The following is a 20,393-nucleotide window of genomic DNA, read 5'->3' as shown; positions in this document are numbered from 1 at the left end:
ATAATAATAAAAATGTTTCCAAATAATACCTTTTATAGGTCTGGGGTGACATTGAATAAATGCATTTCCGATATAGTTTTCAATACAATTACATACTGCGACATGATTCATTGTATGGCATTCAGCATTAAGCCCGCACGATCCGGGACAAGGATCGTTGCATTTTTGATTAATACACGCTAAATTGCTTGCACAGTCTTCGTTAATAGTACATTCTGGACGGCAGTTTGGAGGACTACCTTCAAAGTTAGGTTGACAAGAACAAGATGGCACACCGTTTCTGTTTATACATTGTGAATTTGGTCCACATGGCGATGGAACACAAGGATCTCTTATCACTGGAGTAAAAACTGGAACTGAGTAAAAAAAAATCATGATTAATAATTAAAAATTAAAAGTAAACATGGAACAAATTATATCCTAAGATAGTTTAGGTTACTGAATTATTTAATAGAAACCTTAGGTAAGTGTGTATGAATGAAATCATCAGAAATTATCTGTGATAATTCAAAAAAAGCAAATTCTGCGACTAATAATTAGTAGGTAGTGATAGAGATTAGTTACCTGTTATTTTATAGCAGCTTGAGAATGGATCTCCGGTATATTTATCTTTGCACGTACAAATTGGGCTGTGATTTATAATTCTGCAATCCGTATTAAGACCGCATGGCCCAGGACACGGTGATACACATTTATTATTTAAACATGATTTATCGGCAGGACATTCTGTGCTTACAACGCATTCTGGCCTACAGTAAGGTGGTGAACCTCGATAATCAGGAAGACATGAACATACACTCTGACCATTTGCAATTCTGCATTGACTATTGGGTCCACATGGCGATGGTTGACACAGATTTGTTGGAATATCTTCACGTTCTAAAATATGTACAATATGTAAATATTAATAAATTGTAAATAAATAATATTTTATATAACTCCTACACTACCTTTAGGACATACCTTGGAATGTACAGTATCTGAATGGATCTCCTGTATACATAGGGCGACAGGTGCATAAAGGTGAGTGATTAACAACTTGACATTCAGCATTGACTGCACATGTACCTGGACAAGGGTCAGTGCATTTGTTTCTTGAGCAGGCTTTGTTACTTGGGCAATCCGAGTTAACTATGCATTCCGGTCGGCAACCTTCATATGGATTACCGAAATAGTCAGGTATGCAAACACATGCACCTGCTTCTAAATTCTCCCTACATTCAGCATTGGGTCCACATGGTGAAGGTGTGCATGGTGATAAAGATTCAGTGGGCACCAAAGCTTTTATAGTACACTGGAAAGCGGGATCTCCGGTATATCCGTCAGGGCAAACGCACGATGATGTATGGCTTACGACTCGACACTCCGCATTTGTTCCACAAGCTTGAATACAAGGATTTTGACATTTCTTATTTATACAAGCTAATTGTTGTGCACATTCATTATTTGATATGCATTCCGGGCGACAATTTGGAGGTGACCCAATAAAGTCAGGCATACACTGACATGAAGGAGTTTCTGCCGCGGATGGTTGACAAATCGAGTTGGGTCCGCACGGTGACGGTTGACAAGGATTTGCTATTTCAACTGGTTCGATAGATATAGCTGCAAAATAAAATAATATTTAAACTAACATTAATTATAAATCCTTAAATAAAATGTGTTATGATTCTATTTTATATTCAATAATATACTAATTTAAGACACTCAGTCAAAGTATATATATATATATAAAGTATATACATTAGTTATTATATCTAAAATATATAATACTAGATGATGCCCGCAAATGCGTCCGCGTGGATTTTGATTTTTTAAAATCCCGTGGGAACTCTTCAATTTTCCGGGATAGCATAGCCTATGTCCTTCCCCGGGATATAAGCTAACTCTGTACCAAATTTCATCCAAATCGGTTGAACGGTTGGGCCGTGAAAAGCTAGCATACAGACAGACAGACAGACAGACACACTTTCGCATTTATAATATTAGTATGGAAGTATGTATTTTAGCGTTTAAACTATCGTTAGTGATTTCCATATTGTACATATCTTACACCCGACTATACTCACGTGTTAAGTCGACGTTACCATCCGGTGTCCTTTTTCAAGGAGTCAGTTCGGGCACGCGTCGCGGTTGAGACTGAGTCTCACGTGAGTGTAGTTGGGTGTAAGATATGTATAATATTATATAATATTGTAGATATAATACATCATGATCATCATAACCCATCGCTTGCTCACTACTGAGTATAGGTCTCCTCTCAGAATGAGAAGGGTATTGGCTATAGTCCGCCACGCTGGCCAAGTGAGGATTGGTAAAATTCATGCACCGTTGACATTATGGAAAGCTCTCGGGCATGCACGTTTCTTCATGATGTTATCCTTCACAGTTAAAGCAATACATACTACATTATATTTTTTTATTGTTGTGTTTAGTTGGTGTACAATAAAGTGTATATTCATTTTTCATTTCATGTGGAAAACAGTTTTAGAGATTTAATACTTACGAATAAAGATACATCTTGTGAATGGGTCTCCGGTCATTTGTGTAGGACATGAACATATTGGATTATGATTGATCACTTGACATACTGCAGAAACACCGCAGGCACCATCACATGGATTAATACATTTTTGGTTGCTACACGCTTTGTTCATCGGGCAATCGGAGCTGGCAACACATTCCGGTCGACATGATGGAGGAGCACCAAGATAACCAGGAGTACATGAGCACAGAGCTTGCCCGTTGTGTTCTTTACACTGGCTATATGGGCCACAAGGACTTGGCTGGCATGGATTTTGTGGAACGATGTCTGTAATGAACATAATATTATATGTTAAATATAAAATTTAAATATCTTATTTTTTTGCAATGCTGCTTATTAAATAAATACATACCTCTAACTGGACTGCATTGTACAAATGCATTTCCTGAATAATTTGGAGGACAAATACAAATTGCCATGTGTTTCATGACTTCACATAGTGCATTAATACCACAAGTATTGTTGCAAGGATTTACACAACGTTGTTTCACGCAAGCCTTATCCATTGGGCACTCAGAGCTTATTGTACATTCAGGGCGGCAACCAAAATATGGATCTCCATGATATTCAGATAAACATGTACATATCCCATTATCGCAGATAGCATTCGGTCCGCATGGAGAAGGATTGCACGGATTGATAGCAACTGGTTCTGAAAAACATTAGAGACGTAAAACTTAGAGAATTTAAAAATCTTTAAAAATGTATGTCAAATAAAATATTACACGTTATTGATTTAATATTCTTACCACTTTCACGTTTTAAAGAACATCTTGTGAATGGATCCCCAACATAGCCTTCAAAACAAGTACAGATTGACACGTGACTCTGAACTCTGCATTCTGCACTAATACCACACAAGCCCGGGCATGGATCTACACACTTTTCGTTTATACATGCTTTATCAGTTGAACAGTCGGTATTGACAGTACATTCTGGTCGACAATTTGGTGGACTACCGCTATAATTTGGCGAACATGTGCAGGATGGTAAATTATTTATTTCCAAGCACTGTGAGAAGGGCCCACAGGGTGATGGCTGACATGGGTTGGTTGGAATAATTGGAACTTCAACTACTGCAAGAAAACGGCAAAATGGTACACACATATTATATCATTGAATTATAACTCGAATATAAAATAAAATAAAAATATTTCTTATAATTTCATACCTTCGAAGCACCGATTAAATGGATCTCCCGTATGATGTGGTACACAGGTACAGATCGGACTGTGATTGATGACTTTACACTCTGTATTGATTCCGCAGACGCCTTCACATGGGTTTTTACATTTCTGATTTATACAGGCTTGCTGTTGAGTACACTCAGAACTAACGAGGCATTCTGGCTTGCAACTAGGAGGTGACCCGATATACTCAGGTTGACATGTACACACAGCTTGACCATTTGATATCTTGCAAATACTATTGTGCCCACATGGCGAAGGTGTACACGGGTTTCTAGACTCTACCGGTGTGTCTAAAAAAGTTATATGTCTATTATAGAAAAAACTGATAAATATCGAAAAAAGGCAATCACTGATAACAAATATAATTTACAAAATAATTCGGCACGGCCGGGGTTAGAAATAGTCACACACTCCACCAACTACTAATAGTACTTACTTAACATGAATATACAAAGGAATGTTACCTATAATATTTTTTTCTAAATATGAATTGAGTATGCTATTTTAAGATTACGATTTGTTAAAAATCTGTAAACTATATGGAAGCGCACGCACACCACGCTAGCTCTAACATATTAAGTAGGTATCTAGTAAAAGTAAAAAAATAAAATATAAGTATCTATTTAGTACTGACCTTGTTTTTTTTCAGTGCATTCTTGATAAGGACTTCCAATAAGCCCTGGCAGACATTCGCAAGTTGGTTTATGATTAATTACATTGCAAACTGCATTAAGGCCACATATGTTACCACATGGATTTTTACATTTACTCTGCATACATGCCTGATTAACGGGACAATCTGAATTGACTACACATTCAGGGCGACAACCTTCGTAGGGATTTCCAATATATTCAGAAATACATATGCATGCACCGGCTCCATTGTACTCTTTGCACACCGCGTTGGGACCACAAGGCGAAGGAGAACATGGCGTAAGAGGCACGTTAATTACGCTACATCCAATGAACGCATCTCCAGTATACCCCACGGGACATAGACACTGAGGTGCATGGCTTAGGACTCTGCATTCAGCACCGAATCCACAGGAACCAGGGCAAGGATCTTTACATTTTTGATTAATACAAGCCAATTCATTTGGACATTCGCTGTTAGATATACATTCAGGTCGACAACTAGGTGGACTTCCAAGAAATTCTTCAAGACATGCACATGATGGTGATCCTCCTACTTCTCTGCAGATAGAGTTTGGGCCACATGGTGACGGTTCACAAGGATTTACTTGTACTTGTGGTTCTATATCTAAAAAAGTCATACACATTCATTATTCAATACAGTGGCTATTCTTTCTTTAAATAATACTGTATTAGGTAGTAAAATACTTTTTAGCGTTTAAACTACCGTGAGTGATTTCCATTTCGAACCCATCCGGGGTCCTTTTTCTCATTCTGAGAGGAGACCTATACTAAGTAGTGAGCAGGCGATGGGTTATGATGATCATGATGTATTATATCTAAAATAATATATATTATACATATCTTACACCCAACTACACTTACGTGAGACTCAGTCTCAACCGCGACGCGTCCGCGAACTGACTCCCTTGAAAAGGGACCCCGGATGGGTTCGAAACTAGTCGGGCTAACGTCGACTATACACGTGAGTACAGCCGGGATAGATATTATTTATAATAGTAAAATACTTTTTAAATATTGAGTTATTATGAAAAGATAGTACAGTAAAAATTAATATGATTTATACGGAATAAACAAATAAAATACTGACCTAGCATAATACACCTATGGAAGGGATCACCAGTTAAACCGGATGGACATGAACAAATCGGATTGTGGTTTATTACTTGACAATAAGCTCTAATTCCACAGTTTCCTTTACAAGGATCGATGCAACGTTGTCCCGAACATGCCCGGTCTAGAGAACATTCGGCGCTAGTGACACATTCAGGTCTACACGTGGGAGGGGCTCCTTTATAGCCAGGAATACATGTACAAATAGCCTGACCATTAATCTCTCTGCACTGACTGTTAGGTCCACAGGGCGATGGGTTGCAAGGATTTATTACTTCAATAGCTACGCTTTGTCTGCATTCAAGAAAAGCATTTCCAGTATAACCTCGGGGACAAGTGCACATTGGTACATGATTGTAAATGTTACATTCTGCTTGTTTTCCACAAGTATTAACGCATGGGTCTATGCATTTATTTTTGGCACACGCTTTGTTATGTGGGCAGTCAGTATTTATAAGGCACTCTGGTCTGCAACCAAAATATGGGTCACCCATATAACCAGATAGACAGATACATTCTCCATTATTGCACTGAGTATTTGGTCCACATGGTGAAGGATTGCAAGGTTCTGGTTTGGAAAACACTGTAAAAATATCAAAGTTAAATAAATAGATCATATTACTCACTCAATATCAATGAAAAGGCAACGAGGTATGATTAATAAAATATTTAAGTTTGTATTTGTATGTATGACGTTAGTTACATCTACATCGGTACATCTATAGGACTTCGTAATAAACTAGAAAACATAAAAATGGCTAAATGGCAACAATATTCACCTTCAGTCACTTGTATCCGAACACATTGTGTGAAAGGATCACCACTAAATTGCTCCACACAACTGCATTGTGCGATGTGATTATATACTGTACACTGTGCATTGAGACCACACGCTCCAGAACATGGATCGTTACATTTTTCATTGATACATGCTTGATTGCTGGGGCATTCGGAATTAATTGTACATTCAGGTCGACAATTGGGAGGGTTACCAACATAACCCAATTGACACGCGCATGAAGGTGAACCTCCAATATTCCGACATTCGGCATAAAGGCCACAGGGTGAAGACAAACATGGATCCTCCGATGTTATAATTATTGGTGGTTGAGAAACTGTAAGTTAAAACATTAGTTAATCATTAGGTATCTTAGAAATAATCCTAAATAGTCCCAAATCATTCATTATATATTTTTAAGACGTTACCTTTCATCGGGAAACATTTTGTGAATGGATTTCCAGTCAGGCCAGGCTTACAGACACAAATTGGACTATGATTAATAACGTTACAATTTGCATTATCTCCACAACTGTTTATGCAAGGGTCAGAACATTTTTGGTCAATACACGCCAAATTTGGTGGGCATTCTGCGCTTACAATACATTCTGGCCGACAGTTTGGTGGCGACCCAATAAATGTGGGCAAACAAGAACATACTGCTTGGCTTTTTATTTCTTTGCATTGACTATTTGCACCACACGGAGATGGGCTACACGGATTCTCATCAGCAACTTGAGCTAAAAAGTTAAACTTAATTAAAATATGCAAAAAAAATGTACGTATGGGCCTTGATATTTAAGTAATGTGTGTGACTCAAGATCTCGATTAACTTAAACAAACGTTCTCTTCTGTAATGATGATATTTTCAATTTATAATTTTCGACAACAAGTGGTGAGAGCTCTGGTCTTATAAAGTGCTAGAAAATGTTCTATATTCACGGCATGGGCAATTTAGAAATTTATAATTTCAAAATACTCTTTAGGCTTGTCTGGTGGGAGACTTAAACTGGGACTATCACCCTCAAAATATACCCTACCGATCAAGCCGTACCGCTAAGCGATTTAGCGTTTTCAGTACGCCATCATCTAACTTAGAATGCGACATAATTATTCTGCACGCCTGGTTTACGTCGACAGTGCTAGCGATGTAGACTAGCAGGAACTGTCGGAAGATCAAGTAGAGTCCTTCCCCCAATCTCAGCCTCTTTCATAACATGCCTTGCGTGTTGATTCTCGCACGGCACGCAGTCTATTTTACACCACTTCGCGTCGCGAAAATAGGCCCAAGAGAAGTATTTTAGGCCTGACGGGACCGACCACAAAACCATGAGTCGAGCCGTTTTAATGTATTTTCATAATTCACGACACGACAGTATCGAACGCTAAAAGGGCTAATTTGTATTCGAAATAATAAAATTGTAGTTCTTGGACTATTTTAAAATACTTACGTTCTTGAACAATATTACAGTGACTGAATGGATTTCCGGTGTATCCTATCTGACATATACAGTTTGGCATGTGATTATTGACTTGGCATATAGCGTTGGTACCGCAAGTACCCGGGCATGGATCTATGCATTTCATTCTTGAACAAGCTTTGTTTAGAGCACAGTCCGAATTTACTACACATTCAGGTCGACATCCTTCATACGGATTGCCAAAGTAGCTATCCAAGCATTGACAGGCTCCCACGCCGTTTTGTTCCCTACATATAGCATTTGATCCGCATGGACTTGGGCTACAAGGCTTTAAAATTTCTTGAGGTGCTGAGGCCACGGGGTTGCATTGTGAAAATGGATCTCCAATGTATCCATCTAAACATACGCACATAGGTGAGTGATTCACAACTCTACATTCAGAGTTTGAACCACAACTTCCCACACAAGGATCAGAACATTTTTGATTAAGACAGGCTAAATTATAGTCACACTCGTTGTTGCTTATACACTCTGGTCTACAATTTGGTGGAGATCCTTTGTAGCCTATTAAACATGCGCAGACTGGACCCTCTCCACTGATTCTACATGTTGAGTGCGGTCCGCACGGCGAAGGATCACACGGGTCAATTTGTTGTTGTTCAACTAGAAAAAAAACTTATGTTAACAGCAAAAATAACTATGAATCACACTAAATTCTGACTAATTTAGTTTTTACTTACTTAATATTGTGCATTTTATAAATGGATCTCCCGTAAATAATGATGGACATGAACAAATTGGATTATGATTGATTACATCGCACACTGCGGCCAATCCACAGGCGCCGATACAAGGGTTTATACATTTTTGATTTTGACAGGCCTCTTTTAAGGAGCATTCGAGGCTAACTATACACTCTGGCCTGCATGTAGGTGGACTACTGCGATATCCAGGTAAACACGAGCAAACTGCTTGTCCGTTAGATTGCTGGCACTGACTATTTGGTCCACATGGGGATGGGTTACACGGATTGATATTGGTAACTAAAAAGAAAGATAAATATTTAATATATAATATGTAATTAATAATTATAAAAAAATATAATATACTAACTAACACGCCCAAGCACCGTTTTGTTGAAATTTCTATTTTTAATGGTGGTTATAAAGAAACTTAAAGCAGAATTTTAAGTTTCTAAACCCAGTTTGAGCTGTGTACCTGTTGAAATGTTAGTTATTTTTGTATGATATAATTAATATTTTATTTTCAACAAACTTATGTCCGCGACTTGGTCCGCGTGGACTACACACACTTTCAAACCCCTATTTTACTTACCCCTATTTTATGATAGCTATCTGCATGCCAAATTGCAAGCTGAAATTGGGCACGCCGATCCATCTAGTAGTAGTTTGATCTGTGCGTCAGTCAGTCACCTTTCGATTTTATGCATTTAAAAAGAAGAAGATAGCAAAACAAAAAGGAAATTTGTATTTTGTATTACCTGTAACGTGTCGACATTCAATAAATGCATTACCACTCATACCCTTAGGACATGTACACATAGGAATATGATTATTCACATCGCATATCGCATTTATTCCACAGGTACCGATACAAGGGTTTACACATTTATTGCGCTGGCATCCTTTATTTTGAGGACAATCCGTGTTATATACGCATTCAGGTCGACAACCAAGATAGGGGTCACCGTGATAGCCCGATAAACAAGAGCAAGCTCCATTTTGACAATTTGTGTTCGGCCCGCATGGGCTTGGCGAGCATGGATCAAGTTGCGTTACCGGGGTAGTATCTGAAAATTATATTTCTGTTTCAAATATTTCTTTTCCTTTTACAAATATATTAAGCGTACCTACTTGTATTTTTCAAAAGAACTGCTATAAAAAACCAGCGTAACTGTGATTTTACCTTTAATTGGTTTAGGTCTACATTCACGGAATGGATCACCAGTAAATCCTTCTGCACACAAGCAAACTGGTACATGATTATGCACAAAGCATTCTGCATATATTCCACATGCACCTTCACAAGGATTTCGGCATTTTTCATTGACACAGGCTTGGTTGCTAGGACAATCGGAATGTATAATGCACTCGGGCTTACAGAAAGGTGGCGAACCCATATACGATGGCAAACATGAACATGATGGCAAACCATTGTTATTCCGACATTCTGCATAAAGACCACAAGGTGACGGGATACAAGGGTTTGTTGACGTTGTCGTGATTGCAGATATATCTAAAAATGTAAACGTGTAATGAAAATAAATAAACAATATTAATTTAATCATTATACTTATATATGTCACCGGAAGATAATAAGAACCGTAAGTTTATAAATTTCCTAAAAATTTTTAGGAAATTTATAAACCTTCGAAGGATTATAAACGAGAGATAAATTGCATTATTTTACGCTCACATTTTCGTAAATTTATAAACTTACCGAAGTCACGCGTAAAATAATAAACTAAAGAGCTACTCAAAATCCAAACAGGGTAACTTCAAAAATAAGATAGCGACGATCGACATGATGCATGCGCCACCCCTTCGTAGTTATTTCTTTTTAAACCACCCAGAAAAAGGAGCGCGAAGCGTGGCTCCGTCGACCTGGCCTCCGTCGCACATAGTGGCTTCTTCTCTTCTTTTAGTAGTAGTAGTTAGTAGTAGTAGTTAGTAGTAGAGGTCCTGATAAATTTAAAATTTGGCAAGTCTGATTGTACTTAAGCCACTGTCAACATCGACCAATAAGAGAACAGTGTGTTACTTTCCGTATTTTAAAGAAGCGTAAAATTAAAAGCTCTCCTGTAATTGGTCGATCCGTTTAGAATGTTACGAATGGATATCCGTTAGTTTATAAATTTACCACGAGACGTCGCAAATTTATAAATTTGCGGAAATGTGAGCGTAAAATAATACAATTAATCTCTCGTTTATAATCCTCCGAAGGTTATATATATATATATATATATAAAGAGTTAGCAAAGGAACTCACGCATTATTTGTGTGCACGTGGTAAACGGGTTTCCAGAATATCCTTGAAGGCAGGAACAAACGGGGCTGTGATTTATTACTTTACACTCAGTATTTCTGCCACAGGGCTTAGGACAGGGATTATTACATCTGTTATTAATACAAGCCTTGTTTGATTTGCATTCTGCATTTACAACACATTCTGGTTTGCAGTTTGGAGGCGAACCAACATAATTGTTTAAACATGAGCATACTGGTTGTCCGTTAATTTCCTTACATACAGCGTTCGCCCCACATGGTGATGGGTTACAAATATTTATCGATGATAAATCATCACCTTAAAAAAATTTATACTCGTTTGATAAAATAAACACAGCTCGTATAAATAATTTAGAAAAAGCGCTTTAACTACTTACCTCGCATAATAGAACACATAGACAACGGGTTACCGATGTAGCCAGTTTTACAAGAGCATGTTGGTTTATGATTTGTGACATGACAGTCTGCATTGTATCCACATACTCCTGGACATGGATCAGTACATTTATTTCTGCTGCAAGCTAAAACCAGGGGGCAATCTGCGTCAACTAAACATTCCGGCCTGCAACCTTGGTACGGGTCACCGAAATAGTCCGAAATACATGTACATGATCCAGCATTCCCTTGTACTTTGCATACAGCATTTGCACCGCAAGGCGATGGTTCACAGGGATTTAAGTATTCAAATGTTTGTGGAGCTGAAATAGTATTACAACTTATGAATGAACTTACCATTAATACTCAGTCACCGTAGTAGAAGCACTTCCTCGGTCCGAAGCGTTAGTCGAAGCTTACTGGGCTCGGCGACATTTAGTGACCTCTCTAAGATCACGACGGCGGTTCTATTCTGCCGCCCATCCAAAAGCGGCCGTCTCAGCTAACGGCCTAAGCTTACTGTAAGTGCTTTGTTATCTCCGCGTGCTCCAATCATAAGCAAGGCATTAATTTCACAAAAACAAGTTATAAATATTGTTACTTCCCTTCTGAAAGCACTTAAAAAATCTAAACAAGGCATTAATTTCACAAAAACAAGTTATAAATATTGTTACTTCCCTTCTGAAAGCACTTAAAAAATCTAAATGATTAAAAATAAATTGATTTCCAATTCCGAATGTTTGTTTTATTTTTAAGCGCATTAATAGATATTGCATTGATAATTTTGCCTACAAACTAATCGGCGGGCATGGTCGCCAAAGAGCTTTAAAGCTAAAACATCGATGCAACTCTATTACAAATTAGTAATCTGTGTAAGGCGTGACCATCTAAGCACACATTTTAAAAGCATGAATTATCACGCTTTGCAAAGCTGATGGTTATAGGCATTTTGTCCGTTTGCTATGATGTTCGCAATGTTAATATTTGTACTTGAACCTTTTAATACACTTTAAGTATAAATTATTTTTACAGATTTACAAAAGTCGTACATTTCACTTATGTATACAGCTTTATTTATTGACATTATATCATAAAATAAATAAATCATACCTTGGGAACGTGAGCAACCCTGGAAAGGATCACCTTGCAAACCAGGTTCACATGCACAAGTTGCACGATGATCTACAGCAGAACATACTGCGCCAGGTCCGCAAGCCTGCGTGCAAGGATTTTTGCATCGTTGAGCTACACACGCCAGTGCCGCAGGACACTCAGCGCTTATAGTGCATTCCGGTCGACAATTGGGCGGAGACCCGATATAATCAGATTGGCAAGTGCAGGCTGGTGTATCTCCGGTTTTTACACATATCGAATTAGGTCCGCAAGGTGAAGGCTGACAAGGATCTTCTGGTTCCGATGGAGGCGCTAAAAGAAATAAATATATTTAAATCTTAATTCAAATCCAAGTACTTATTTTCAAATGTGTCTTAAAGTTGTTTGTTTCCCACCTGGTAACGGGTAGCAATAACTGAAAGGATCGCCAGTTAATCCATCAGTACATGTACATATCGGAGAGTGAGTTATAACTTGGCAACGAGCTCCGCGGCCACATGCGCCTTCGCAAGGATCTCTACAGCGTCTATCGATACAGGCCATTTGTAGCTTACATTCGGAGCTCACGAGACATTCCGGTCGACAAGATGGAGGGGAACCTATATGACCATTTCTGCATGCGCATGCAGCTGCACCATTAGAACTCACTGTACATTCACTATATGGACCACAAGGCGATGGGCTACAAGGTGACCTTGGCTTGGCTAAAAACACAATAAAAAAAGATAATTTGTAAAAAATATCAATATTTGGAGTTAAATATTTTCACTAATGGAATATTGCTTCACCTTCTAAAATAATTTCCGTACAGAATGCAAAAGGATCTCCCGACGTGTTAGGCGAACAGGTGCATGATGGGATGTGATTATTCACAGAACAAGTTGCTCCAGTACCACATACTCCCGGACATGGATCGATACATCTTCCGCCTTGGCACGCACGAGTTGGTGAACATTCACCATTGGTACTACATTCTAAACGACATCCTGAGTATGGGTCACCAAAGAAACCGGGTGCACATGAACACGATCCTGATTCGCATACGGCGTTACTGCCGCATGGCGATGGATTACAAGGATCTGAGGCTGGAGTCGGCGTAACTGAAAAATAATTTCTAACATTAGGAGTAGTATTATTACCCGTCCTTTAGTTTGGCTCGTCTTAGCGGGGGCACTCCCGTGCCCCCTGATAAATAAGCTTCAAAAATGTGGTGTGGTGAAGGTACAGACAATAAAATAATGTTAAATCAAAACTTTAAAGTTGCCACTAACAGTTTGAACTATTGTAATCTTACCTATTACTGGGGCACACTGAATAAATGGATCGCCCGAATAACCTGTTGGACAACTGCATATCGGTATATGATCTTGGACTCTGCATTCTGCTTTGAAACCACATGAACCTTCACAAGGATTTGTACATTTTTCTGCTATACATGCCTGATGTGATGGGCAATCTGTATTAACACGACATTCTGGACGACAATTTGGTGGAGCTCCAATGTAGCCAATCATACAAGAACACGACGGGTTTTCGTTTATTGCACGGCATTCGCTATAAGAACCACAAGGATTAGGCTGACATGGTTCAATGGGCTTTTCGGTTTCGGAGTATTGAATTTCTCGGCATATTGTGAACGGATCACCAGTACTGCCTGCTGGACAGCTACATAAAGGACTATGATTTATAACTTGACAATGTGCACCCAATCCACAAGTGCCTCTGCAAGGGTCGGCACATTTAAACTTGTGACATGCCCGATCTGATGGGCATTCACTACTCACAGTGCATTCGGGGCGACAATCAGGTGGAGCTCCTATATAATCTGGTAGACATTCACAAGACGCTAATTCGCCATTTTCTCGGCAGATACTGTTAGGACCACAAGGTGACGGCTGACACGGTCTTATTTCTTGTAAAGGTTCGGTTTTCTCACAGCGCATAAATGGATTTCCCGAGTAGCCTTTAACGCAGGCACATGTTGGGACGTGATTCACGACTGTACATTCTGCAAAAGTTCCGCAGATTCCAGGGCAAGGATCTATGCACTTATTTCTTATGCAAGCTTTATCAGCAGAACAATCCGAACTAAGAACACATTCAGGACGGCAGCTTTCATATGGATTTCCTTGATATCCCTCAAGGCATGAGCATGCTCCAGCCCCATCTCTTTGGCTACATACTGCATTTGCTCCACACGGAGAAGGATCACAAGGCTGAACGACATTTTCTGCAATAAATAAAAAGTATAAAATCGTTCGTTAGAGATCCATATTATTTTATTCATATACTTTTATTTAATGCTAAGTATAAAAATCTTTAAAAATTTACCTTCTAAAGGCACACACTGTAAGAAAGAATTTCCGGTATGTTTTTCTTTGCAGATACAGGAAACTGTATGGCTTACAATAATGCAATCGGCATTTATACCACAAGATCCTGGACATGGATCAATACATTTGTTTCTAACGCAAGCTTGATTAGAAGGACAATCGGGATTAATTACACATTCTGGTCTACAATTCGGAGGTTGTCCGACATAATCGTCTATGCATCTGCAGTTTGCTTTGCCGTTTCGTTCTATGCATAAAGCGTTAGGACCACAGGGTGAAGGATTGCAAGCGTCCACTGGCTCAGGAACTGTTTCTAAGACATCATAACAACTCTTGAATGGATCTCCGGTCTGTCCTGGATTGCAGCTACATATGGGACTGTGATTAATTACTTCACATCGAGCTGACAGACCACATGCATTGATACATGGGTTGATACACTTTTGATTGACACAAGCCTTAATTGATGGACATTCAGAACTAACAATACATTCAGGTCTGCATGCTGGTGGAGAACCCTGGAATCCTTCAACGCAAGCGCAAACAGCTGTGTTATCTGTAGTTCTACAAATACTATTTGGTCCACATGGCGATGGGTGACATGGGTCTTTAGGTGGGGCTCTTTCTTTTTCCATCGGCTGGCAATATGAGAACGGGTTACCAGTGTAATCAACAATACACGAACAACTTGGTATATGGTTAATTACATCACACTTTGCATTTTGTCCACAAACACCAGGGCAAGGATCGCGGCATTTATTTCTAAAACAAGCTTTGTCTCTGGGGCATTCTTGACTTCCAGTGCATTCCGGTCTACACGATTCATATGGATTACCACTGTAATTAGGTAAACAAGTGCAGAAGCCATTATCACATTTTGCATTAGGTCCACATGGAGATGGATTACATGGATCTGATGGAGTTGGTGTCGTAGGTGCTGTAAATAATAGGAGCTATATTAAAAAAATCTCGTCAAATATTTTTAAATAAGAAAAAACTGAATGCCCTAAGTAAATGTAATTAATTTTAAACATGTGCATTTGGCAAGTTAAATAAATGTAATATACCTTCGCTGATTGGCGAACATCTGGAGAAAGGATCTCCTGTAAATCCTTCATTACACACACACACGGCTACGTGATTTAAAACATGGCAGTTTGCTTCAACACCGCATGAACCTGGGCAGGGATCTTCACATTTTTGTCTAACACAAGCTGAAGAAGCGGGACACTCAGAATTAATTGTACATTCGGGGCGACAAGATGGTGGTGATCCAGTATAACTTGGCAAACAGGAGCATGCAGGTCCACTCGCTAGGAGTTGACAACGTGAATGCGGACCGCATGGAGACGGAGTACATGATGGAGGTCGTTCAGTAATTGATGGTATTGCTGTAAACAAGTATGATTTAACGTATAAATAATATCTGAATATCTAAGTAAGTTCATTTATATTATTTAACAATACTTACTATAACATTGTGTGAAAGGATCTCCTGTCATTCCTCCTGGACATGTACATATTGGGTTATGATTTTTAACAAGGCAATGTGCTCGAAGACCACATGTATTCGGACAAGGATCATCACACTTTTGATTGATACACGCTTTAGATGTGTCACATTCGCTGTTTACAACACATTGAGGTCTGCATGATGGAGGAGAACCAATATAGTTTGGAAGACATGAGCATACAGCTTGCATATTCACCTGTCGACATTGACTGTTCGGCCCGCATGGCGTAGGCTCACATGGGTTCCTTATTGGAGTGGCTGTGAAGGTATTAAAGTACGATTAATATTGATAGAATCACACTAAATACACAGTCACAGATTTAATTGCTTTCTAGTTACTTACATTCTAGAAGTATCTCTTTACATTGGAAAAATGGATCTCCAGAATAGCCCACGGGACATGAACACACAGGAACATGTTTTTCGACAGTGCATTGAGCTAACTGACCACAAGTTCTAGGGCATGGATCTATACATTTGAATCGCGTGCAAGCTAAATTGAAGGCGCAGTCGTCATTACTTTCACATTCTCTTCGGCAACCATTAACATTGTATGGATCACCTTCGTACCCCTCGGAGCAGAAACAAGCACCTGCGCCATTATATTCGCGGCATTCTGCATTAGGTCCACACGGAGATGGAGTACAAGGACTTGTGGTTGGGGTCATTTCTGTATCTGTTACAAAAAAAAAATACATACTGCAATTATATTTGTTCCTGTTACAAAAAATATATATTAACTGCAATTGGTTATTTAAGATTTATTTATTTCAAAATAGATGGTAATATTCGTAAAATACAGGGTTTCTTTGCCGCTGCTGAATCTGTCTTATTCGCTAAGTTTACACTTTTACTGTGGTCTTTTTATAAAACCCTTATCTACGTTGACGTAACGTTGACGTACTCGATTATAATATAGTAAGTAGTAACCCTTTAAAAAAATTTAAACATTCAAAATAGGTAAGTATACGAACTTGATATGACAATTTGAGTACAGCTTCTGGAAGCATCTCCAGTGAAGCCTTGTTGACATGAGCACATTGGCTTATGATTCACGGTTAAACATAATGCATTCAATCCACAAGAGCCCTGGCAAGGATCTTTGCAGCGTTCATTTATACAAGCTGCATTACTGGGGCACTCAGGATCTATTGTACATTCTGGTCTGCAGTTTGGTACTCTTCCAATATAATTAGTTAGGCATGAGCATGCCGCCTGATCACCAATAACACGGCATTCGGAATTAGGCCCGCAAGGCGAGGGAACACATGGGTTGGTTGGCGCAGTTTCTGTAATTATAAATATGTGATAAGCTCTATCAAATGTATAAAAATGAAATAAAATAGACATAATTACGAACCATTCCGAGGCATTCTGAAATCCGAACTGAATTTTAACGATTCAAAAGCATTGTAGAAGTTTATTTGAATAAAATTAATCAATTCGTATTACTTTCTTACTTAATACATTTTTTAAATTATTATCGACTAGCTTATGCTCGCGACTTCGTCCGCGTGGACTACACAAAATTTCGAACCCCTATTTCACCCCCTTAGAGGTTGAATTTTCAAAAATCCTTTCTTAGCGGATGCCTACGTCATAATAGCTATCTGCATGCCAAATTTCAGCCCGGTCCGTCCAGTAGTTTGAGCTGTGCATTGATAGTTCAGTCAGTCAGTCAGTCAGTCAGTCAGTCACCTTTTCCTTTTATATATATAGATTTAGATTGACCTAATTCAAACTCAACTTTTTAATTTAGTTAAATTTAGTCAATGAAATAGCAAATTATTTTTTAATTAAAATAACACTCCATTATATTATTACATTACTTACTTTCTTCAGGAATACATTTTGTGAAAGGATCTCCTGTAAATCCAAACGTACAACTGCAAATGGGGTTGTGTGTTACAACTTGACAGCGTGCATTAAATCCACATGTATTTGGACACGGATCAACGCATTTTTTGTTAATACAAGCTTTGTCTTGTGGGCATTCTGAGCTAACTATGCATTCTGGTCGACATGACGGTGGAGTTCCAAGGTAACCTATCTCACAAGTACACACGCTATGGCCATTTACTGCACGGCAAAGGCTGTTCGGTCCGCATGGTGACGGCTGGCAAGGATCTAGTTGTTTTTCCTCAATATCCCGAATAACTAAAACAGGAGAACCAAGGAAAAAATATTGTATACATCATTTTTATTAGCTTAATTACTGTAAATAAATAAATTCTAAATTCTAATTCTACAACTATATAGATAAGTATACAGGGTGGCCGGAGATGTGACGTCTAAAAGAAAAAATTGAATACCTAAATTACTTGAATCGGATTGAAAAAAAATTATAAACTCACTTTGTAGGTCACATTTTACAAGTGGATTTCCTGTATATCCAGAGAGACAGGTACACGTAGGAGAATGATTCACTGTTCTACATTCTGCATGAATACCACATGATCCCGGGCATGGGTCTTTGCATCTGTTGTTAGAGCAAGCCTTATTACGATCACAATCCGAGTTTGATACGCACTCCGGACGACATCCCGTATACGGATCTCCAAAATATTCTGGTAAGCAGGCGCAAGAACCAACTCCATTTCGTTCTTTACACAATGCATTCGCACCACATGGTGATGGATTGCATGGGTTCGGCGGCGGTTCCGAAGCATCTATTTAAAAAAATTACAAACACGTAAATTATAACATAATGGTAATAGTTAAATGCATACTAAGTAGTATGTAATTGCGAAAGTGTGCCTGTCTGTCTGGCAGTCTGTCTGTTAATTTTTAACGGTGCATCCAATCCTGTCGATAGATCGTAACCGATTTTAATTAAAGGTACAGAGATGGCTTGCATCTCCGACATAGGCTACTTTTTATCCCGGAAAATCAAATAGTTCCCACGGAATTTTTGAGAAACCTAAATCTATGTGGATGAAGTTGCGAACATCTAAACTAAATAACTAACCATGATATACTAAATTGATACACTAAATATATAAATAAAAGACCTTCGCATGACTTACATTCAATGGCAGAGCATCCACTGAATGGATCACCAGTGTGACCCGGTAGACAGTTACACAATGCTACATGATTTGCTACGGTGCATTCCGCATTAAAGCCACATGAACCTGGGCAAGGATCTACACATTTTTCATTCTGGCATGCAAGATTACCGGGGCATTCAGCATTGATAGAACATTCTGGTCTACAATTTGGTGCGATACCAATGTAATTTGGTAAGCATGAACATGCAGGCGCTTCTCCAACTACTTTACATTGAGAATTTGGACCACATGGTGATGGTATGCATGGATTTCCTTTAGGTCCCATAAAGATAGGTTCTAAGAAAGAAAGTTCAATACATTAAGAATAAAAAGAAAATAGAAACAGTAAAGAAAAAGAAATGGATGAAAAATTCAAAACATGCTAAGTTGAGGATCGTAAAAAAAAACTTAAAATTCAATTTATTATTCCTAATTTTTTTTTCTTTTTTATTATTCCAATTACATTCGTTTTTCCAAAAAGTTATTATTTTCATCTTACTTGGCTCTAATTGACAAACTACGAATGGGTCGCCAGTAAATCCCGCTTTGCATGTACATATAGGATTGTGGTTTATTGTTTGACACCGGGCGTTAACTCCGCACGTTCCAACGCATGGATCCCTGCATTTTTGTTTTATACATGCTTGATATTGTGGGCATTCTGTACTAATTACACATTCTGGTCTGCAAGTTGGCGGAGATCCTACGTAACCTTCGTCGCATGAACATACTCCATGTCCGTTTATCTCTTTACAAATACTATATGGTCCGCATGGTGATGGTACACAAGGATTGAAATCTTCAGGAGCTACAATTAGATATAAAAATAAATTGGCATACATAATGATCATACAGAAACAGTAGTAATAATATATTTAGTGTACATTATACTAACGCTTTCTTTGTGGATGACATGATATTACGGGATTTCCTTCATAACCATCGATACATAGACACACTGGTGTGTGATGTGCAACACTACATAGGGCATTTACTCCACATGCGCCTTGACAAGGATTTATACATTTATTATTTGAGCAAGCTTTGTCTGTAGAACAATCGTTATTTGTGACGCATTCAGGCCGACAGCCCAGATATGGGTCTCCAAAGTAGCCTGGCAAACAAGTGCATGCCCCAGCATTATTCCTTTCAGTGCATTGTGAATTTGGCCCGCATGGCGATGGATTACAGGGATTTGTTTCATCTTCACTTGGTACTGTCACTGTGTATAAACCAAAAGATTTTATGTAGAATTATAATTTATTTTACCTACTATGAATTA

The 20,393-nt window shown here is 38.6% G+C and overlaps 2 protein-coding genes across 10 annotated transcripts in view; one reads left to right on the top strand and one right to left on the bottom strand.

The window, feature by feature from the left end:
• Positions 1 to 20,393, top strand: part of LOC117996531 (mpv17-like protein 2) — a 204,275-nt gene that overhangs the window by 17,397 nt on the left and 166,485 nt on the right. The gene's annotated exons all lie outside the window — the stretch shown is intronic.
• The window catches only part of dpy (dumpy), a 118,174-nt gene that overhangs the window by 40,416 nt on the left and 57,365 nt on the right, over positions 1 to 20,393 (bottom strand). For 7 of the 9 annotated variants that reach the window (XM_069509539.1, XM_069509540.1, XM_069509542.1 and 4 more), the window contains 31 exons: positions 20,007 to 20,333; positions 19,611 to 19,919; positions 19,088 to 19,408; positions 18,416 to 18,730; positions 17,895 to 18,218; positions 17,036 to 17,350; positions 16,405 to 16,737; positions 16,020 to 16,319; positions 15,616 to 15,939; positions 14,547 to 15,485; positions 13,510 to 14,445; positions 13,004 to 13,315; positions 12,611 to 12,919; positions 12,213 to 12,527; positions 11,105 to 11,425; positions 10,711 to 11,025; positions 9,628 to 9,957; positions 9,203 to 9,511; positions 8,442 to 8,744; positions 7,732 to 8,364; positions 6,709 to 7,020; positions 6,282 to 6,617; positions 5,480 to 6,085; positions 4,370 to 4,996; positions 3,717 to 4,025; positions 3,295 to 3,621; positions 2,898 to 3,197; positions 2,507 to 2,812; positions 964 to 1,605; positions 565 to 879; positions 30 to 356 (listed from right to left, as the gene is read on the bottom strand). In XM_069509539.1, coding sequence (XP_069365640.1) covers positions 30 to 356; positions 565 to 879; positions 964 to 1,605; positions 2,507 to 2,812; positions 2,898 to 3,197; positions 3,295 to 3,621; positions 3,717 to 4,025; positions 4,370 to 4,996; positions 5,480 to 6,085; positions 6,282 to 6,617; positions 6,709 to 7,020; positions 7,732 to 8,364; positions 8,442 to 8,744; positions 9,203 to 9,511; positions 9,628 to 9,957; positions 10,711 to 11,025; positions 11,105 to 11,425; positions 12,213 to 12,527; positions 12,611 to 12,919; positions 13,004 to 13,315; positions 13,510 to 14,445; positions 14,547 to 15,485; positions 15,616 to 15,939; positions 16,020 to 16,319; positions 16,405 to 16,737; positions 17,036 to 17,350; positions 17,895 to 18,218; positions 18,416 to 18,730; positions 19,088 to 19,408; positions 19,611 to 19,919; positions 20,007 to 20,333 — 12,297 coding nt within the window. The remainder of the gene's footprint in view (positions 1 to 29; positions 357 to 564; positions 880 to 963; positions 1,606 to 2,506; positions 2,813 to 2,897; positions 3,198 to 3,294; positions 3,622 to 3,716; positions 4,026 to 4,369; positions 4,997 to 5,479; positions 6,086 to 6,281; positions 6,618 to 6,708; positions 7,021 to 7,731; positions 8,365 to 8,441; positions 8,745 to 9,202; positions 9,512 to 9,627; positions 9,958 to 10,710; positions 11,026 to 11,104; positions 11,426 to 12,212; positions 12,528 to 12,610; positions 12,920 to 13,003; positions 13,316 to 13,509; positions 14,446 to 14,546; positions 15,486 to 15,615; positions 15,940 to 16,019; positions 16,320 to 16,404; positions 16,738 to 17,035; positions 17,351 to 17,894; positions 18,219 to 18,415; positions 18,731 to 19,087; positions 19,409 to 19,610; positions 19,920 to 20,006; positions 20,334 to 20,393) is intronic. The other 2 variants (XM_069509544.1, XM_069509547.1) reach the window with 1 other exon arrangement.

This window comes from Maniola hyperantus, chromosome 3, assembly GCF_902806685.2.
Source record: "Maniola hyperantus chromosome 3, iAphHyp1.2, whole genome shotgun sequence".
NCBI classification, from domain to species: domain Eukaryota; kingdom Metazoa; phylum Arthropoda; class Insecta; order Lepidoptera; family Nymphalidae; genus Maniola; species Maniola hyperantus.
This window is presented reverse-complemented; position numbering and strand designations above follow the sequence as displayed.